The following is a 22,099-nucleotide window of genomic DNA, read 5'->3' on the forward strand; positions in this document are numbered from 1 at the left end:
ATAGTGCACATTTTCACAAAGGCCTGCAGAAGTCTCTGTTCAAATCACTCTTCCGTAGAGTGAAAGGTTTCTTTCTCAGGTCAAGTACTGACATCTCACCTAGGGCTCCTTTCTTGTTGCTTTTGGTTTTGCTATTCTGATTTCATCCCCTTCACACTGCTTGCTTGATATCTTTATGGAATTCTTTTTCTCATTTTCAGTTTTTTCCTCCCTCATGTTAGTGAGTATTGTCTGAGTTCACCAGTCAGATACACAACCATTTTTTAAAGTAGCAGCCTCTCAGTCATGGAGTTCTGTCATTGAACTGTATAGTGCTTGGCATCAGTTCCTAGGCAAGAATAGCTCTTGAATTCTACTTGCCATCACCTCAGTGTTATTGGGAATAATTTATTAAGAGACCAGCGGCATCCTTGAGATGGTGCTCTAGGTTATGTGTCTGTAGCTGTTCAGGTTGGCGCTTGCTATGCCCTTTAGTCCAAATTCCACATTGAAAATTGTATACTGAGACATTTCAGGTTTTAAAGATTATTTTCCTCACTTTTTGCTATGTATTTTCGTGCCATTGCTCCACATCTATCCGACCACTTTTTTTTTTCTCCTAGTGATTGAGGAAAGTAATTCCTCTATTATGTTGATTTAAAAAATTTAGGTGTTGGGTCCTGGGTTATTTTTATTAAAGTCATCACTTTTATATTAGTTACCCAGTTCTTACACAGATTGCTTTTTTTGGTTTAATGTTGGTTGAATGTTTAAAAGGAATCAATTTGTAATTGTCAAAGTGTATTTATTCAGTGTTTCCATATAGGGTATTGTGTTATGGAATGACGCCACCAATGCAGAGTCTCCTCTGTGTGTGTGTGTGTGTTGAGGAAGAGAGAGGAATGAGAAAATCCAATACATACATACATACAAATAAATAACATTCTGTTTTATAATACTTACGCATAAGTACGTAACTTTACAATCACAAACATTTATATATTCATTTATTTATACACATACAAAGAAAAGCATATTCCTCTTTTTTTTTTTTTTTTTTTTTTGCGGTTCGTGGGCCTATCACGCCGTGGCCCCTCCCGCCGCGGAGCGCAGGCTCCGGACGCGCAGGCCCAGCGGCCATGGCTCATGGGCCCAGCCGCTCCGTGGCACGTGGGATCCTCCCAGACCGGGGCATGAACCCGCGCCCCCTGCATCGGCAGGCGGACCCTCAACCACTGCGCCACCAGGGAAGCCCGCGTATTCCTCTTTTAATTGGTAGTTTTATAATTAATAGTCGCATTGAAACAATCATTTTACTGTGGGAGTCAAGAATTTATATTTTTATCAATGATAGGATAATCAGGAATTTGAGTGTTGGAATGGATAGCAATTTCAATGCAGAATTTGAGGCCGTTTTCCAGTCATTGTCATAAACAATTTGGCAAAGAGGTTGCCCAGAGATTATATCATGTAATAACATTTCCCAGAAAAATTATGTGATGAAACATTTCCAAAAATATGTGGTTGACCAGCTCAGTGTGGAGTTATAAAATAGGTGTTATTTTATTTTTTTAACATCTTTATTGGAGTATAATTGCTTTACAATGGTGTGTTAGTTTCTGCTTTATAACAAAGTGAATCAGCTATGCCTACACTTATATCCCCATATCCCCTCCCTCTTGCATCTCCCTCCCACCCTCCCTATCCCACCCCTCTGGGTGGTCACAAAGCACTGAGCTGATCTCCCTGTGCTATGCGGCTGCTTCCCACTAGCTATCTGTTTTACATTTGGTAGTGTATATATGTCCATGCCACAATCTCAGTTCGTCCCAGCTTACCCTTCCCCCTCCCTGTGTCCTCAAGTCCATTCTCTATGTCTGCGTCTTTACTCCTGTCCTGCACCTAGGTTCCTCAGAACCATTTTTTTTTTATTCCATATATATGTGTTAGCATACGGTATTTGTTTTTCTCTTTCTGACTTATTTCACTCTGCATGACAGACTCTAGGTCCATTCACGAAATAGGTGTTATTGACTAGAAATTGCAGCTCCTGGTATGTTACAGATGTGCTGGAGGAAGGGGGAGGCAAACTTCTGAAATTTTTGGAGCACCTGTTCCGTACACATTTAGTTGGTACTTAAACTGAAACGAATGTGCAGACCCAACACAAGATTAGTTATATCCTTAGAAAAGTGTACTCCTCTTGGCTGGTATCAATGCTAAAAGAACTGAATTGTTTGCTGATATATTTAACTTAGGACACTTGTCCTACTCCACAGATCTTCCTGTCACATCGTGGTATTTAGAGAAAACACATCAGCATCATGTGAGAAACATGATTGCAACATTCTTCAAAATGTAATGTCATTTACAGAGACTTTTCTGTGAAAATTACTGGTAAAAGCGGAGCAGGTAGTTATTACAGTTATTAGTTGCTATCTATTTACTGAACAATTTGAATTGACAGATGTAATCATGAGGTACTTAGGGATCATGTCAAGTTTTAGGTACTGAGTGCAGCACATTTATATTGCCACGTAAAGTAGATCTTGTTTCCTTTGCAGAGACAGACTTTTTACAAGTGCAGAGCATTGACTCCTCATTTAGACAAACTATAACATTCTCTGAGTTTAAAGATAAGGGCACTAACTCCTGCCGGCCTGTACACTGTCCATCCTCAAGTACCTCAGATTTTTACTTGTGCCATCAAGTTCCTTCATTCCTACTGTCATCCTCCCAACCTGGCTGTCAGGAGCCTCCTTCTCTCATGTTTCTCTAGCCCGATAAGTATGGATTTGTGACTCTAAGAATCTCATTGAAAAGAAAGAATGAACTTGACTGAGTCCAGCTCTCCCCAGATAACTAACTGTGGTCTGCTAGTCCTTGGCAGGGTCTTCCCCTACCTCCTTTCCTCTGCTCTATTACCCAATGGATTTTTGGTGCTGACTGTTTTTGTGGATATTTAGGACTTGGTCTGTCTGAGTATAGTCTGAATTCATAAGCAAATGCCTAGTGACCGCAACATGAGATACCTCCTGGGAACAGAAGTGGGTAAAGAGGATTGGGTAAAAGGCGTGAAAAAGCAGTCTCAGTTCCGGGGAGCAGTAGGGAGTGGTGGGGACTCTGAACTGAACAGCACCTGCCCATCTAAAGGTGGAGCTGCTCTCAGTTTCATTTAATTCCTGTCATTCAGGTCTGCAGCTCAGTGTTGCTAGAACTTCTGGTTTTTAAGAGAAGCCAGAGGTTCATTTTTTTAAACAAGAGATCTCCATTTTTTTCAGCATTGGCTTAATTTTTAACTTTGTGTTTCTGAAGATTTCAGTTATAGTCAAAAGTGGACAGTAATTTAATGAACTCTCATATACCCACCACCCAACTTTTTATTTCCTTGGTGCCTTCTCCTACGCCCTCCCCCAACAGTTATTTTGAAGTAAAGTCCAGACATCGTATTATTTCACCTGTGAACCACATTACCATCATCACACACCCCATGCCCATCCAAAATAAACAAAAATGGTAAATTCCTTCATGTCTTTAAAATCCAGACACTGTTCCCATCTCCTCAACTTTCCTAACAGTGAAGGTTTTATTTCTTCAGTTTGTTGTAATTGGAATTCAGACGTGGTTTGAGTATTGTGTTTGGCTTATAGCTCTTAAATTTCTTTTAAGCTATAGGTTTTCCCTCCATACCTTTTTTCTCTTCTTGCAATTTATTTGTTGGAATAAATTTTTTTTTTTTGTCCTGTAGACTTTTCCACACTGTGAATTAGCCTGATTGTATCCTGTAGTGTTGCTTAATAATGTTCTCTCCATGTTTCCTATAAAGCAGTGAAGAGGCTTAATCAGATACAGGTTCAGTTTTTCTGGCAGGGATTTTATAGATAGCGGCATGGTCTCTCATTAGGAGTGCATAATGTCTGCTTGTCTCTTTTTCGGAGATCGTTGCCTATGTCCTTTAATTCATAGGTGGCGGTAATATTTTATTTTTTATTTTTTTGGCGGTAATATTTTAAAACACTATATTCCTTCCCTCCCCCCACATGTACTTTGGGCAAAATACAGTCGATAAGCCATCAGTTGGAGAATTCAACTGATCTGTTAAAGTTCAGGCTGGAACCCTGCCCATGTCTGGAACATTCTGTGATTCATTTTTAAGTAACTTACTCCCAGTGAACCTGTCCTGATTGATACACGGAAATGATCTTGCCGAGTCTCCTGTTTCATTTTCTGTTATCATGTGCCTACTTACAGTGAATGCAAAAAGGAACATTTCTGTCACCAGGTTGGGTGAAGAGCATCCTAATGAGAGGTATCTTTTGTTTGGATCAAATATCATGGTGTCCTCCCCTTAGGCAAACAAGTCAAATATCCAGTAAATATGTATTTTACCTTTCAGAATGGAAGGTAGGCATATCTGTTAGTACTTTTGACTTGCATGGCCTCTATAAATTTTTTGTGGTAGACTTCAGGTGTATGATTTTTAAAATCCTTTCTCCTCAGTTAGGTCCTATTTTCCATAATGTTATCTGTAGCTGTTATTTATTCTTTGGGCAGAGTGAGGGGAAGTGGATTGCAGGATGAATAGGACAGTAGGGAATACAGTATAGCAGTTAGATCTCCATGACTGAGTACAATTGATCCAACTTTCTAGCTGTGTAGCTTTGGGAAATTTACTTCACCTCTCTAGTCTGAGTGTTCTTCTGTCTTTAATGGCAGCTCATAAAGAGTTGTTTAGAATTAAGGACTTGATGTATTTACAAATTCTGAATAGCTTAATCCATGCATCTTTTTTAGGCAACAAAGGTTTCTTTATTGTCTTTTTAAAAGAGTATGTTTTCAAGTTTTTTTTTAATGCCCAATATTTAAAAAATGAAAAAGTAGAAAAGAAGATGGTAAAAAATCAGCATAATCCTATTTTATGCTATTTGAAAGGAGTGTAGTTTTATAATATTGTGTTATATGCTTTTTTTCCACAGCTTCTCTGGAGAAATCAGGTCCATATGTTGAGTATCGAGCCATGCATTTTAATGTGCAGAATTCACATCCTTAATCTTGGCTCCAGGTGTAAGAGTTAGATGTTCACATGGATAAACTGTACCTGAACCATGTTTTTAATGAGTTAGAAGAGAGATGCATTTGGCAGTAGCAAGCCTGTTTCTGTGTGTGAAATGTCCTTATTGCTAGCTAAATATCTGCAGTATTATCAACAGTTCAAAGATGATATCTACTTTGTTGTTTGCACTTCTACCTCTCTCTCTCAGTTTGTGGACTCTCATCACTGTTTCTTGTCTCCTTTGACCCAACCCTTATCTGTACTTTTAGCCTTTTTCCAGACAAAGTCAACCAGAGAGTGGCTTGATGGATTTTAGAATATATATTTGGAGGCCATTTGGGGGAATAAGTATATTTCCTTATTGAGCATATTCTTTTCCAGTCAGTAGACTCTGCCTGTCTTAAATGGGGCTGGGTGGCTCTGACAGTTAGTGGGAGGAGAGAATGCACTGAGGCACATCGCCTGCTGGGATGATTTTCCCCTGAAAATGCTGACCATAGTTAGGTCAGGACAAGACCAGTAAATAAGAATAAGGGTCATGGTGTGTACTACATAAGAAATTCTGTTCTCTGTGGTAAGTCCTGGGACAAAGCTGAGATAAAAACCCTGGTCTTCTGTGATGGGCCTCTGCCATTGACTGTATTTGTCTGTCTGTTTTCAGGGTATATGCTATGTACAATTCCGTAAAGGGATCCTGCTCTGAGCCGGTTAGCTTCACCACCCACAGCTGCGCACCCGAGTGTCCTTTCCCGCCTAAGCTGGCACACAGGAGCAAAAGTTCACTAACCTTGCAGTGGAAGGTGGGTAGCACAAAGTGGCAGGAATATTCTGAAGTCTGTAGCCATTTGAAACGTTTATTTAGCAGTATTCCAGTTTGGTGATGGTGTTTCATTTTCTGCATAGTGACTATGTGAAACAAATTATAATGATATCAAAAGTTGCCATCTCTATAAAAATTGGGCAAAAGAATGGGAGAGGGAACTGTGAAATCAAGTTTTAGCTTTCTTTTCAGGGTCATGAGCAACACTTTATAAGTGATATAAATACTTAAGATACCTAAATGTCATCACTTTCTAATAGTTTAATTCATTTCAGTAGACATTTGAGGACTTGAGTAAAAAGTTTTTGTGAAGAAAGATTTAGAGATAAAGTAGGTTTATGGGTCCATTGGCTTCTTTCAGTGGTGACTCTGCAATGTCTAATATTTAAAACTGCCTAGAATGTTTAGTGTTCTAAACTACATTAAGGTTTCATTAATTTTGACTAATTAGGCCTTAGGTCAGTTAGGATTACTAATTATTTTTTTAACATCTGAATCATGTAGTAGTTTTCATGAAATACAACTTTTTGGCTACAAATAACTCTTGTCAAAGAGAGGTCCTTAAAGTAGTATATCATTGGCTTATCAGTCACAGTTGTGTGTTTGTAAGAAAATAGTAGATTATGTTATCAATCTCTATAGTAATTATTTCTGTATATTTATACTTTAAAATATAGTTCAAAATGTAAAATTTATCGAGGTAGAGATAATAAAGATTTGTGGTATTGGGGGAGAACACCGGTGTGCAAATAAGATAACTAGGGAGTTTCCTTATTGGTGAACAAATACTTTGTCCTTTTGTTCTTAGACCAGAGGGTCAAATTTATCATGGGAGTTGATAAAAGCAGTTGAGAGTAGTGGTTAGCAACAAAGCATGGACTTCTGTAGACCCCTCTCGTAGCCAGTGGCCAACATTGAGTGTGTTATTTGGACAAAGGCAAAGTTGTAGAATCTGAACTATTTTATTTTCCTTCCTGGCTTCCAGGGATAATCCAGGTCAGTGATTCCCTACCTTTTCAGAGTTTTAACACCCAACTGGTGGTCATCATTGTTTAAGTCCTTGGAGCATATACATCCATTTTAAAATGTGTTCTGTATTTATACATATACGTATGTAAATATGTCTTAAGGAAAGAATTAAAATCCATTTTGTTTGGAAAGTAGAAGAAATCTTAAAGATTACCAGAGGGACCCTGGGGTCTTATAAACCTAAAGTTGGGAATCACTGATACATACTCTGCTTAAAACCTGGATGAAATTCAGGCCTCAGGCAGACGCGCAACTTCAAGAAAAAGATTTCTTACTAGGAGGAAAATGTTTCACAATTTCTTTCTCCCTTTATTTAATTGTAAATCAGAAGCATATTATTGTTCCATTCAGTTACGTGCAAAGTTGAAAGTTCTGGATTCAGTTCAGTTTTCATGTTCTTAGAACAGATTTTCCAATAACGGTGTTCCAGTTGGGGGTACAAGGACTGCGCGACCATGCTCTGGCTGCCCACCTGTCCTTGAAGCCACGAAGACACTGAGAGAGCTCAGGGACCTCTAATGTCATCCAGTTAGCGCCAGGAGATAGGGCAACACAAACACCAGGGGCTGTGTCCCCACCCTCAAGGAATCAGGGACTCGGTGGTGGGGCAGGACATCAGAAAGGAATATATGAGCATCATAAATGTAGTTTTTACCTTAGAAATGGGTTCTCAGCTAAAACCTTGATTTTGTCCGTTATTTAGAATTTTAAATGTAACCCTATTCTATCTCCCAAATCGAGCCCACAAAAGCCTGAAATTACAGTTTCGTAGAACATACAGCACTCACCCGTAATTGGGGCTTGGAACTCTAAGATTATATGACTCAGAAGAAAGAAGGAGGAAGGAAGGAAAGGCCAGGGTGAAGAGTTTCTTTATTAAGTAACTAATATATACTGAGTCCTCGATGTTAATGCATTTATTATTAACAATAATAATGCAACAGCTACTGTTTACTGACTGCTTCCTGTAACACCGGTGCCGTTTTTTGTAAGTGATTTACATATATTCTCCTAATTCCCTATCACACCCATCCATTCTTGGAATAAGAAACTAAGCATTGATATTAAGCAACTTACATCAGACCACTCGTGACAGACAGCCGGGAGGGGCTTCAGTGTAGCTCTGGTGACCTGGCTGCCTTTGCTGGGGGCAGGTCACCACATTCTATGGGGCCCTGGCTCTTTCCTGGGAAGAGCCAGGCCCAGGTGTGTTTGTGCTTGGGAGACATGGTCTTACTACCCTAGTGCTGTGAGGGACTCCACAGTAGCACCCCCTTCTGGCAGCTCTGACCCTACAAAGTACTCTTTTCTCCAGAGTTCTTTACTCTTCTTCCCATTGTCCAAAGCCTGCTTTCTCAGTAAAGCAGATTACAGCATGCTTTTAGGAGGAAAGCAAATGATGAAACTTCTTTTTGCTAATATGCTAAGGGCTAATTGCCCCTGGTAATCTATCCAGGAGATCTGGTTTTTCTCATTTTTAAAAAAAGGGCAACCTTAATGCCGCAGAAGGCTTTCTAATCTTAAACTCTTAAAACAACAACAAAAACTGTATGGGGGAAGTTACAAAAATATGGACTTTAGACTCCTGAACCTAGGTGGGTCAGCTTTATCTTATCAGACCCCAAGCAGTGCCTCTGTTTCTCCCCTGTCTTTTTTCTCCTCCACCCTTGAACTTAACATGCCTCTTAAAAGTTTTATCCCCAGAGGAGGAAGTAAGGCACCATGTGGGTGTAAAGGTAGTGGTGGTGGGGAAGGCGGGCTTGGCTGTTTGTGGGGTACGATTTATGAATAGTGGGGCTCTCTCTACTAGTTGACTTGTATTAAAATTGGTTTTGTGATAATGTTTGAAGAAGCAAATGCAGGAGGTATCCAGGGTTATCCCCCTGCAGGGAGAGTACAGTACTAGCATGGACATTGTATCTGAACCAAGTGGAGAGCTCATAACTTTTGACTGTGAACAACTTTCTCTAATCTCATTTTATTTACTTATTTTTTTAGGCACCAATTGACAACGGTTCAAAAATCACCAACTACCTTTTAGAATGGGATGAGGTAATCATATTTTTATGTTCATCCATCTAAAACACCTTTTAAAAATGAAATTGCTGAACAAATGCCATTTTATTCTTTTTTTGAAGATATGCTAAACACATGTAGAGAAAAATTGAAACCAATAGTGATTGACTGTGGAAAATGAAGATGAACTGCAGTGTAGTGAATTGTACATTAAAATATATTTACTTGACTTATTTGCAAGAAATGCTACTGAAAGAAAAGATAGGATCTTACCTATTCTGGAGACCCTAGTTTCTGACCAAGAATTGACTTCTTTGTTATCTTGACTGCCCAGGGCCAGCCTGCATAGATGGTTTCCATAAGGTAACCACACTGCAGCCTGGGGAGCCTAGTTTGTTTCTCTGTGGGAGCAGGGCAGGGGAGACAACAGCACCTGGAGGTCTCACCCGCCTGCGAGCACCCTACTGGTTAGCCCATCCTACAAGGGGGTGTCCCCTTTGCTGTTTCTGTCACCAGAGGCCTTGGATGGTATCCGTGGTGAAGGCTTCGTACACTCCAGGCCACTCTCTGCTGAATGGTGACCCAGTGCTTTCCTGGCCTCACTAACACTGCACAGAACCTCAGGCAGGAACACGGGATGCAGAAATCTTCTGTTACTAAAAAGCAATGATACTCTTCTTGTATATCTTAATTCCGTTCATTCATTTACCCGTGTTTTATTCTCTTTCTGGGATCAAGCAAACAGACTAAGGATTTTAAGAATAGGAAATGTTGACTTTGAAGAGTAATGCAAGTTAACTAGTCTTTGTGACTTAAATTTAGGGGCCCTGAAAGACTCAGAACACAGGCTTAGGCAAAGAGCCACTTGTCAAGTGTGGGAAAAATATTTTAACCAAATGTAAAATGAAAACGGATGAAATTCTCATGACGAAATTTTGATGTGGAAACGGGGCTCTTTATCACTTTTTGCAGAAGCGTATTTTCCCATCTGGGTTGCATCTGAACAGCTAGAGCTCCAAGTTACCAAAGACAATGATCTATTGTTCTTAGGATCCTTGTGAGTAGTTCCTATGTACAGATTGGTGAAATCTCAGACTTAACCAGTATATTTTACAGATTAGGTGGATTTCATTTTAAGGCGGCTTGATTGGAAAGTGAAACCACCCCCTATGGCCCTTGTTTTATATCGAGATAGAGTTTACCCAGTAAAGAGGAGCTTTTATCCTCTCCATATCTTCTCAGAGCACTGGTGAGTGAGTGAGTGAGTGAGTGAGTGTGTGTGTGTGTGTGTGTGTGTGTGTGTGTCTGTGTCCTGTGTTTTTTGCTGCTTCTCTGTCTTGGACCATGGCTTCATAAGTTAAGTAAGGTCAGTGGGAAACCTCAAGAAAAACCCAGGTGCTGCAGGAAATGGTAATGGTGACTCAGTTGTTGGCCACCTTACCTTTGCATTTGACTTGAAAGTGTCCTGGCGTGATGCTGGGAGGAAACCTGCTACAGCCTCACATGAAATGGAGAAGCTCTGTCTGATGATCGTTTGTACTCAGTAGGACCCACTATGGACGAGTGACCACAGAATGTGAAGTTGTTTATTTGGGGCCTTCTCCTGCCTTTCCCGTCCTTGCTCTCCTTCCATCTTGCCCTCACTTCCATCCTAATTCTTCTATCTTCCCCTTTCCTCTTTATATTCCCTCCCACCTTTGAATGCCTGCTGGTGTCAGCTCTGGTGAGCTTTCCTGGAAATTCCAGGGTAATTGACTATAGGCCTTTTGCCAACACAGGAATCCTTTTATGTCCTGTGGCTTAATACTCTTCAAGGAGGAAAATCAAATGTACAAACAGAGAACAACACCTGACCTGCAGGAAGTGAGAGCAGGTGAGGCTCTGGCTCTCCCTCCAAAACCTTCTGCTGGTGGTGTCTGAGCCAGGTGCACCTGGTACAAGTCTCTTTCCAGACCGTGCCCTGGTGGAGTATGGTGGGGCAGGAGAACAGGAGGGGTGTTCAGCTGGAGTTCCTCTCTACAGCCAGAGGTCGCCTCTCCCAGCCATGGCCTCTATGGCACCCAGGGGGCTGTAGAAACAAGCTTAAAGGGCAGAAAGGTGGGTGGGTGCACAAAGGAGCAGATCCTCGCCTGAGAGGGAAGCAGGTATTGTTCAGTCTCGAAGAAGCTTTTGTTCAGGAGTCTCACCGCGCCCCATTCTTGCTGTGGCTCCTGGTCTGAGAATCACAGCTTGGGGTGAGGTGACCCCATCTACATACATGCCACCACGAATGTCTCATCCCATATTTTTATTATATCAGCCCTGGCTAGAGTTCCCAGAATTTATTCTTTTGCTCAATTTTGTTTTAAACATTTATTATTATTATTTTTTTGGCTGCGTCAGGCCTTAGTTGTGGTACGCGGGATCTTCATTGGGCACGCAGGCTCTTTGTTGTGGCACACAGGCTTCTCTTTAGTTGTAGCGTGCAGGTTTGCTTTCTGTAGTTGAGGCGCAGGCTCAGTAGTTGTGGCGCGCGGTCTTAGTCACCGTGTGGCATGCGGGATCTTAGTTCCCCGACCAGGGATCGAACCTGCGTCCCCTTCATTGAAAGGCAGGTTCTTTACCACTGGACCACCAGGACAGTCCCTCTTTTGCTCAAATTTTTAATCACCATTCCAATAAAATAATTAGTGTAAAATTCTGAAGGTGTTAGTAAACTAGGAGCACAGGGCCTCAAGTCCTACTGTCAAGTTTCTAGAAAAAGAACTTCATGAACGAAAGAGCAGAAGCAGGGAGGCCAGTGAGTACCTGGCCTTTATTTCTCCTACGACTGGGGATGCTGTGCTGAGTTGACCTTGGGAAAAGCCACCTTTAAATCAAGAGCTAACCGCCTGCTGGTCTCTGAAGGCAGGTGTGGCCCTAATGGGGAACAGAAAACAGAACTGTGAAGCGCGGGGGGGAAGCTGATATACCCTCTCTCCTAAATTCATTGTCAGTAATGTCACATCACTGTTCACAGACTTCACTTGGGAATTACTCACTAATAGTTCTTCAAGGGGGCTGGATGCCTACTTTTCTCCATGAGTAATTGTGCCTAGCCACTCCCTTAACTTTTCCATCACTGCAGTAAGTAACTGTGACTACGAGATGGTAATGAGCAACTAAAAATGGAACACACAGGTGTCACTGGCTTTTCAGCTATAGCCATCAGTTTCAGTTTTCTCCTGAAACAGATCAATTTTCATAACTTGGAAAGGTGTGGCCTTTCCTGGCCACGTCCCTTTGTTGGGGTGACTCAGATAAGTGGTAGTGTGAGTTCTACTCTGAGATATTGTTTTAACGCGTGCTCTACAGAAATGCTAACTGGTGCTATTGGCAGCTAGTTCCTCAGCACAAACGCAGGTCTCCTAAGATCTCACTGTGAACACATGGCGTGGATTCATGCTTACGTGTTCAGTGACATGGTGTTCACCCAAAGAGAACTGGATTGTTTCTGCTTTGTCTCTAACTAGTCAAACAAATCATTTAACCCCCAAGTCTCAGCTTCTCCACTCGAAAAATAGCGTCTGTTATCTCACAGGTAGGTTAAAATTGAATGAGATAACTTGGACAATGACAGATTCTGTGTAATGAGTATTTCAGACCACCTAAGCACATTGATGTTAAGATGGGGGATAGGAAAAGTCAACAATTACAGAAGGAGTGTATGAAAGGAATATGACATTTTTCTGTCAGGAACTTATGCAGGAGCTCTGAGGTTAATAGCTCTGGTTTGAACTAAATAAAGATGGATGTTAGTGCTATATATAGATGCTAATTTGCCATTAGCTTTGCTTCCAGACATGACATGTTGGGAATATACGAAAGAACCAGAAAAATAGCTTTGTGGGCATGTGACTAGTGGAGTTCCCGAGACTCTCCCTCACATGTGACTCAGCTAGCCCAAAAAGGAATGTCACATTTGGCTTTCCTGGTGACTAATGAGTGAACACAACTGTAGAACACAGCAGACCGAGAATGACATAAATACTGCAGAAATCAAGGGGAGTATACTCTGAACTCGAACAGAAAAGGCTGGCAGCAGGTAGAGCCCAGAAGCCCATGGGGAACCATTAGGCAGCCTGGCCCGGGCTCAGCAGCTCCACTGCAGAAACCTAGAGTAGGCGGCAGGCCCCAGACTGTCGCTTTATGGGCATCTAGTTCCAGAGCAGCCAACCTAGCTCATAAAGAGAAAGAGCTGGCTCCGTAGGAGGTGCTTGGTTCCTGCTTTATTAATCAGATTCCTGTTTAACTTAGGCGTTAGTTATATTGATAATCTTTCAAAAGGCTTCTTGGATGAGTGAATTTGCACGGGGCTTTTCTGGTTAGACAGCCCTTCTTGGAAGAACCGTAGCATTGGCAAGCAGAGTGACTTGCTGGCCTCACAGAGCGGACAAGGAGAGCCTCGCCGAGAGTGCAGCTGACGCTGTCTCTGAGGAGCCCTGCTGCCCGAGGCTGCATAGCCTGTTGTTCAGTGGAGAAGACTGGGAAGGCCAGTGCCTACTCCCCAGCCCATCGCCGATGCCTGGCTGAAAGTCAGGGGAAGGTGCCACTTGCCCAGGCCCACGAGCTCTTTGCCCATTCTCGGGGAGTGCCCTCTTGGAGATGGGAGAGTGGGGTCCCAGGTTCGTTTGTCATTTGTCCATCAAAAACCATATTTTATGTAAGGGCCAAATCAGTGACCTGGCAGAATGACAGTGTTTTGCCACATCCCAGATCTTGACCACCTCCACGTCAAAGGGTGGTTTCTGAGGTCCCAGGGAACAGCTTCCTCCACTATAGCCCCTATGGAAGGAAACTAGGCAAGGAAGGATTTAATAACTCAGAGAAGTCCATAGGTATCAAAGACAGAGCTGAGTTAAAAGGAGCCCTCTCTTTTAGGGACCCCAGACATCTGCACACCGGAAGCAGATTCTCCATGATCTTTACCATTTGTCACGTGTACAGGAGGGGGTTATCATGTATTAGGGCAGCAGACTTTGTGGGGAGCTTCCAGCTGAGGCTATATTACGTATGCGCATCTTGGTCCTTGGCGCCTAATTTATCAACTCATTTGTCCTGCTTGTTGGTTGCCAGCTAGAGGATGGCCGCCTTGGGCCTTGGCTAGGTGGGTGAACTGAGCCCATCCGTCCCTTGGTTCATCCCTTGTAGAGGCAGCCTGCTCTAGAATCACCCCCTTCCCTCCACCGGGATAGTCTCAATACATTGATCCTATCAGAGCACTCGACATCAGGTGAGCCTCCGTATTTGGAGAGATATATAAGAACATTGTGTTTGTTTGTTTTAAACCAGAGGAACATCCTTGGCTATTTCAGATAGCCAAGCCTCTCCCACTAATATAAAAAACTAGTGTGCCAGGGGATAAAATGCATGCAGTATTTATTTAGTAATATGCAGCCACAAACTACGCTACCCGCTTTTCTTACCTTTGAAAATTCCTCTGTGCCAGAGTGGTCAGTTAAATGAAAGAGGCATCACTGAGGGGAGAGTGAGGTTTGGTGCAGAGAACTTTGGAATCCACCCAGATGTGGGGTGTCCCCACCTCCCTGTTATGAACCCTTTCTTATATATGGCTATGCTGAACCCATACATGCTTTTATATCTCAAGCCAACATTTATATTTGATGTTACCTAGGGTCGGCCAATGCTGGTACAACTTCTAAATATAGATGTACTAGCAGACTAAACCTTCGAACCTGGTAGTAGTTCAGTTGGCCAGTGCAGCCTTATTTTTTATTTGATTTATCGTTGATGTTTCTGACAGGTTGAACTATGCTGTTACAGGGAGTGCCCAGCCCAGAATCACTCAGCCCATGTCTGGATCCAGCAGCCATGGGCCATGAGCACATGACACCTGACAACCAAATGCATGTTATTTATTTAGCAGGCAGTTATCAAACATGGTAAGAGCAGCTTGGGAAGGCAACAGGCATGGCTGTGAAAGAACCTGTAAGAGAAGGAGGTCAGTAGATCAAGAAAACATCAGGAAGAGTACAAGCCACATGACCACAGGGCACCCTGGTGTTGGCCATTCTCATTTTCTTGTGCCAGGAAGAGGAGCCGGAAGGATCTCTTCCAATCTATTAATCTGAAGGCAATTGAAAATATCAGCCAACTTCATCTCGTAGTACCAATGCTGGAAATACCAGCTTCCAAGATTGTTAGTGCAGTCCAGGGGAATTGGAAATGTCAGCCAGAGAAACCACAGCAACCTCAGTCTACAGAATTACTCCTGGCAAGAAAATACTGTGGCCTGAATTAGTTGGAGTATGCGTGAGTTGTATGTATAGAATTGGCCATAGATGTGTTAAGTTCCTTAGCAGGAAACAAACCCATTTTAAGGATTCATCTTCCCAAGTGGTGAGGACAATGTTATGAAGATACTAAGTTTATAAAGAAGGAAAACAGATTTGAAAAAAATATTTTTGTTTGTTTTCAGTTACATAGTTTTACAAATTAACAACTACTTTTAAACATTTTAACTTTAAAAATTAGTTGGCATGTTATGAAATAAATACTTTTTATATACTTAGGTTCCATTTTTCAAATAGGCAGACCTATCTGTAAATTGATTTATCCACTAGAACTTTATTCCATTATGTGTCATAAACAGATACCAAACAGAGGTAGAAACACGATTATATGCGACAGTCCTTTGAAAGGTTATTTAATTTGCTCACTCCTGAGGCTTTAGGCTATGTGGTACCTGAACTGCCCAAAGACTTTTGCATGTCTGTATTTAAAAATATTCCCAGGGTTCTCTACAACTTTGGGGATAGCATTATTAAAAATTTTAATTCTCTAAAATGTCACTCTGTAAAATGAAGTAACTGCATTGCCATTGATTAACAATTTTGGTTGATCTTAATAGGAATCTTGTTACATTTTTAGCTTCTACAGAAATAATTTTTAAGATCTATTCAGAGAGGCCTTACTTTGTTGGACACTCTGAGGGACAAAAGCATGTGCTAAGTGCATGTAGAAAATAGAAGCCTTTATCCCGGCATACTTTAAACATTGGTTTTGAGTACGAGCAAGCACACTTCTGCTCCCTTACCTCCTGGCTATTTATAGTACAGGAGGAATTTATAAAAGTTTACTGAAAAACTTCATATTATAGACACCTGTGGACATCAAAATAGATGACTGTAACATTGCATAACAAATTACCTCAAAACTTAATGCCTTAAAACAGTCACTTTCTTATCTCATGGATTCTGGGCTGGGAATTTGGACAGGGCACTGGAGGAGTAGCTAGCCTGTGTTCCACAATTTCTGGCGGTTCAGCTGGGAGGGCTCATTGGCTGGGAGCTGGAACCTTCTGGTGGGGTCCTCACTCACAAATCTAGTGGTCACTGCTGGCTGCGGTGGGACCTCGTCTCAGGCTCCCTCAGAGCATGGCAGCCTCAGGGGAGTCAGAATTGCAAAAGTGAGCATTCCAGGGAAAAGACAGAAACTTCGTCATCTTTTCGACCTCACCTTGGTAGTCACACAACTTCATTTCCACTCCATCTGTCAGTTACAAGAGAGTCACGAGCCCGTGCACATTCAGGGGAAAGGGTCATAGGCTTTCCTCCTCACTGGATGGAGAATCAAAGAATGTTTGGACATGTTTAAAATTGTCTCCGTGTGACATAAAAGGTTCTCTTGACTCTCCTAGTCCATTCATCTTTTCCCCTTTATCTTTGTGTAGCACATACAGTGTTTTAGGTACTATGCCCTAAGACTTATATGCAAGGGCATGGACGTTGAAAGTACAGCGTAACTCTTTTCCTACCCCTGCTCTCCTCTGAGTGTTCTGGGAAGAGGGGAAGGAAGACAGCTGTGCCCCAGAGATGCAGTGGTAGGATGGGACTCAGACCCCGTGGCCAGCGCGGCTCGCTAGCCAACGGGGTGTGACTCAGCGGTGCACAAACCCGGCCCTTCTCACTAAACAGATGGGAGAGATTACTGCCTATTCCCTCAGTGATAAGGAAAGGGAACCCATGAGAAAAACTGCTTTCCTGCCAATTAATGTCTCTGCCTCATTGTTGTACTACATGTGTCCTCTTCCTTTGGGCGACTCACAGGAGGTCAGCAAAGTGCTCCCTCCCCCCTTTTTTGAGGGGATAATATATTTATAATCTTATTTAAGGGCTAATTTAAAATTTTAAACTAGATTAGAAAGAAAAATACTCAAGTAGGTAGTAAAAGGGCAGAAGATAAAATGAGAAAATAGAGAATATATTCCTTAAAGTATTTTAAACCTTTTATTTATCATTTATCCCCAAATTTCATTTTAAAGAGTGAAATAATGTTTGAGAATATCTTTGTCCCTGAAGGTTATATGAACTCATCTTGAAAAATGTTTCCAAGGGTGAGTCACTGTCTGCTGTGTAGCCACATGGGTTACATTTTACACACTCCCCCATGCTTCCTTCTCTCACTCCTGCCTTTCTAAGGTTGGGTCCTTTCACAGTCTAGCAAAAAGTTGACATTCTTCAGAGTGTAGCAGGAACTTTGTAGGACCTAAAAGAACATCCGGACTCTGATTATTATTAGGAGTGGTAACCAAATGTATGACCCTTCTGCAAAGGGAGTGAGGATGAGGATGGAGCAGGGACAGATGTGGGTGGAGTACGTAGCTTTCTGACTGTGGTAAGGCTGCGACTCGCCCCCGAAGGTGGTGCCCCCACTTCACTGTGTGCATCTAGGACTGAAAAGAAGCACTTGTTCACCAAGGATCAGATAAATGAGACATGCAGACTAGGCCCGGTGAACTCTGTGGTAAATAGAGTTGCAGTGGCATCAGGGAGCGGGCTGCCTGGAGGGATGGAGATTAAGCTGACCCAGTGGGGTCTAGGATGTAGACAGTATGCAGTGTATTTTTGTTCAATGGTAAGAGAGGTGATGGAGGCAAAGCAGGGGACCTCAGGACTGGGGCAGGACTAATCTGACATATGCTCTGTACATGATTCAGCTGCTGGCAAATCGAGCACTTTTAACCAGAATCGGAGGACAAGCACCCTGGACCCTGGGCGGAAAACAGTTCATTTGTCTCAGCGCCCAGGGTGGTGAATGTGTGCTCTCAGGCTAGGTCTAGGTGCAGGATGATGGCAGATTAGCGAGAACCGTGAATTCATTTGAGCGAGAAGAGGAACTCAGCTGAAAAAGGAGGCAGCTGGGTTTGTAATGCCTCACTCCCTGCCAAAGTGAGCACCTTGAGCTCTGTTGACAAGCAGTTGGTTTGTATTCCAAGATTTCTTCACATTCTAGTAAAGATGAATCTTGTCCTTGAATGAACCCAGTGTGTGTGGTAGAAAAAATCATTTGGGCATGCCCAAGACTATGAAATGGAAACAAGTGGGGGAACCCTGAAAATCTGCCCTTTTGGGCTTGTGGACACTGGCAGTAGCAAGTTAGTCCAGAACACGCTGGGGCTTTATGTCCAATGAGGTCAGTAGTCCAGTGGCTAGGTCTGCTCCACGATGATCAAGGGTGTGGGCTTCCAGCCTCCTCTCACCTCTTTCTCTAGTTGGGGTGAAGTTTTTGTTGCTTCCCCGGGAGAACAGGAATTCAAGTGCTCATCTTAGGGAGGTTCTGATCCTGATTGCTCCCATGCTGCACGTCCGTCATCCCCCAAGATGCAGAGTCAGGGTGCTGCTGGGCATCCATACCTCAGATCTTGGAGACCAGCCAACTCCTAGACCTTTGGAACCCCCCTCTATGTAACACCCCACAAGTAGCCTAGCAGCAGTAGCTGACCAGGACAAGGCCTTGGCCACAGGTGTCCCTGCTGCCTGTGTTTGACCAGATTATTGATGACAATAGCCCTACAAAGTGTCGAGAGATTATGCATTTCCATTAGGACCATGTTTTAGTAGGAGATTTTGCATGAAGCTAACTTTAAATTATTAAAAAGTAAGTTGTCCTTCCAAGTAAAGCAGTTATGTCTTGGTAATCCTGTGTACTTTAAATTAGATTTTATTAAAAGAGGGAACATGCCATAAATTATAATATCTCAAAATCATTTGGAGCCACTCTCCCTATCAAACATGGAAGTTGTGATTTACCATTTGTGAAACTTAAGACAGTAGTGGCTTGGACATATTTAATTTCTGATAAATAAAGATAAACATTCACATTATCACTCCTGTCCGTTTCTCTCAATCTTTTACCCTTCTAAAGCATTATCTTTTTTTTTTTAACCCTATCCATTTCTGTCAACAAGAAGAGCTGTGTAATATTTTATTTATAAATGCTATCTGCAACCTGGGATCACGCCTGGTTTACAAACAGATTCTTCACATCGCCTGTACCTTTGGACGTGTACTTACTCTAAGGCCTAAGACTAAAGCCATTTGAGAGCCTGGCCTGGGCTTTCACGGGCGAGCAGGGGGACGCGGGAGCCATCCCACACTGGCATTCGCCATCTTCACCTGCTAACCTCTCAGCCGTAGATTACCTCTGCACTGCAGTGACTCTTCTGAATATTAATTTCTTTCTTCTCAGATATCCCTTTTATATTAAACTCCATGTCATCCACGAGTATTTTCTTTTATTCAGAAGCTTCTCATGTCCGAAATATTTTGTTAACCTACTCCCACCCCCCCTTTCTTTGTTTTATACTCAGTGACTTCTAAAAATTCACCAATAAGCTTTACTTTTTTAACTCTGTGAAATAGTTGTACTCTTACCCCCTTCAGATTCTACAAATACTGTTTCTAAAACTTGATTCTGAAGTTCCAACAACTCTGGGTCATTCTCTGTGTTCCTGAGGTCCATGCACATAGTTGTATATCTTGGAAGGTATTAAGATGGAAAATTTGGCATGATTTATCTAAGCAAGTTGGAGTTCATTTAGTAATTGTTCTTGATACTGAAGTAGAAAAAAATTTTTTTAATGTTAGCAATATAGGAAAACATCTTGAAGGTCACAGAATGCCTCTGTCCCCATTCTTTAGTGAGCCCCAGTACTCTGGCCTCTTAAAATAAAAGTCTAGTTTCCATCATTGATGCCTCCCCTCTCTTTTTTTCTCATTTAAACCACAGCCTGGTTTTCACCGAAGTAAAGCAGATCAACCTAGTAAGGAACAGACTGCTTTTATTTACTGGCTGTAGTTCTGAGCACGAGAAATGGGCAAAGGAGACCAAACAAAGAAATAGGAAAAATGAGGCATTGAAGGGGAGCCAACATTGGGTTTGGAAGGGATGAGGCTTCCGTGGCAGCAGGATGTGCCTTTCTTGCACTGTTTACTCTGAGCTCAGAAATAGAGGAGGAAAGAAGGTAGATCACGCTACTGCCTGAAATGGATACAGAACATACCAGGGCGTGCGGCGCATAGAGTGTAATCAGACACTGGATGTAATTATGCAAATGTATGCGTAAACGGGTTTTCTGTGAATAAATTGTCTGCAGCAACCTTAACACTCAAGGTTAAAGTAAGCATAAGGGCGTGATTTGCGAGTCACAGGGTGACTTTGCTCAAGTAGCCGCTGAAAGGCATTATTTTTGACTGCCTCCCCACCCCACTCCCCATTTTCCGTAGTTGCACCTGAATGTACTTTGAATCCTTGATAAAATGAACTTTGGATCTTAAGGACTGTTAGGGCTTCTACTCCCTTCCTTGGAAAAAGGGTACCACCTTGCTTGTGAGGGGAGAGTTGGGAAGAGTTTGAGGATGAATGTGGCATGGCGGGTTTTTAATCTGTTCAACCTACTGATACGTCAAGCTAGTTGTATATTTATTTTTAACTAGACTTCACCTGGAATGTTTCTTTCAGTAGAAAGCATTTGGAGACCTGCTTTAAGGAAGGAAATGCTTAAATTTGCTTAGGAGAAAAATGTGCTTTCTTTGTTTTTTATGTAATAAATTGAGAATTTCAAACATTCCTGAAAGTCCTGGGCCTGGCTGTCTGATTAAAATGCTAATTCATCCAGTGTTAGCATGTGGTTTTCTTTTGCATAAACATAGATAAAGTACTGTGGATTATGGGTATGATATATTCTAGAAAACTGCCGATGTGAGTATTCCATGCCTCTGAGCATGGCACAGCATAGTTAAGTTATGTTTTTGTTTTTGTTTGCTTACTTGTATTAAGAGAACCCACTGGAGTGTTTTCTTTTTCCTTCGAGGAATTTGAAGCATCATGTAAGGCTAGGAAGGCATTAAAAATATGTTTCCAGCCTCATAAGAAACTTAAGGATGGCTGTAATACGTATAGATGAAGTGCCTGTCAGACATTCAGTTCAACTCTGCAAGCCTTGACAGAACTCCCAGATTGTCCAAAGCACTGCCTTGAGGAGACCAGATGTGGACAAGATGAGTCAAAGGCATGCGCCCAGTATTTAGGGATGAGTAGACAAACAGCTCACTAGCCAGAATGTACACGTGTGGGCTTGGGGGCTGCCACAAGGCGGGAGAGGAGAGAGAAGACCAGGGAGGACTTTCTGTGGCTTGCAGAGCTGCGTAGACTGGTCCTCAGGTGCTGGGCCATCTGGGGGTGGCTGTGCAGCTCCAGAGTTAGCAATCCTGTGAGGCTGCAGACTCACTCCTCCTATGAGTCAGATCAGGCAGTTTGACCAAGTAAGGAAGAAGATCTGAGAAATTGTGATCCTTAACTTGAGCACTGCCTTGTGCCTGAAAGGGCCTTTTTTATTTTGTTGACAAAATACCACAAGGACCATGCATTATCCCTCTCAGTAACACAACTTTCTGTAGTGCCTTTGTGTTAGGGATGGCATTTCATTGTGGAGCACTTTCCTTCTCTTGGTTTTCTTCATCCAAACTAGGAAATTAAACAGTTGTTCAAAATACTCCTTCATTCTCTTACTATGTTTTTTTAAACTTCTTTGCATTGTTTCACTGTTTTAGGGGAAAAGAAACAGTGGTTTCAGACAGTGCTTCTTTGGGAGCCAAAAACACTGCAAATTGACAAAGCTGTGTCCGGCAATGGGGTACACATTCAGGCTGGCTGCTCGGAATGACATTGGCACCAGGTATGGCGTTTCCTGGTCCTCATGCCTTTAAGCGTCTGTGTGGTGTTTCTGAGTCTTCTGTCACGTTGCCAAAAGGCGCAAGGTCACCTGCTGCCTCCACACCGAACCAGTTAGAGATTTTCTGAAAGGGAATCCTAATCAGAGGCTAGAAAGCCCCTTCTGAGGTGATAAATGCCATTGTGTGGCCTCTTTGCAGCCTTGCAGG

The 22,099-nt window shown here is 42.3% G+C and overlaps 1 protein-coding gene across 4 annotated transcripts in view; it reads left to right on the forward strand.

Moving 5' to 3' along the window:
* The window catches only part of FNDC3B (fibronectin type III domain containing 3B), a gene marked incomplete at its 3' end in the record, with an annotated part of 350,833 nt that overhangs the window by 267,840 nt on the left and 60,894 nt on the right, over positions 1-22,099 (forward strand). For all 4 annotated transcript variants that reach the window (XM_081235889.1, XM_081235892.1, XM_081235891.1 and 1 more), the window contains exons 10-12: positions 5,694-5,832; positions 8,880-8,933; positions 21,770-21,894. In XM_081235889.1, coding sequence (XP_081092015.1) covers positions 5,694-5,832; positions 8,880-8,933; positions 21,770-21,894 — 318 coding nt within the window. The remainder of the gene's footprint in view (positions 1-5,693; positions 5,833-8,879; positions 8,934-21,769; positions 21,895-22,099) is intronic.

The sequence above is a fragment of the Mesoplodon bidens genome (genome assembly GCF_964165515.1).
Source record: "Mesoplodon bidens genome assembly, chromosome: 5".
Taxonomy (NCBI): domain Eukaryota; kingdom Metazoa; phylum Chordata; class Mammalia; order Artiodactyla; family Ziphiidae; genus Mesoplodon; species Mesoplodon bidens.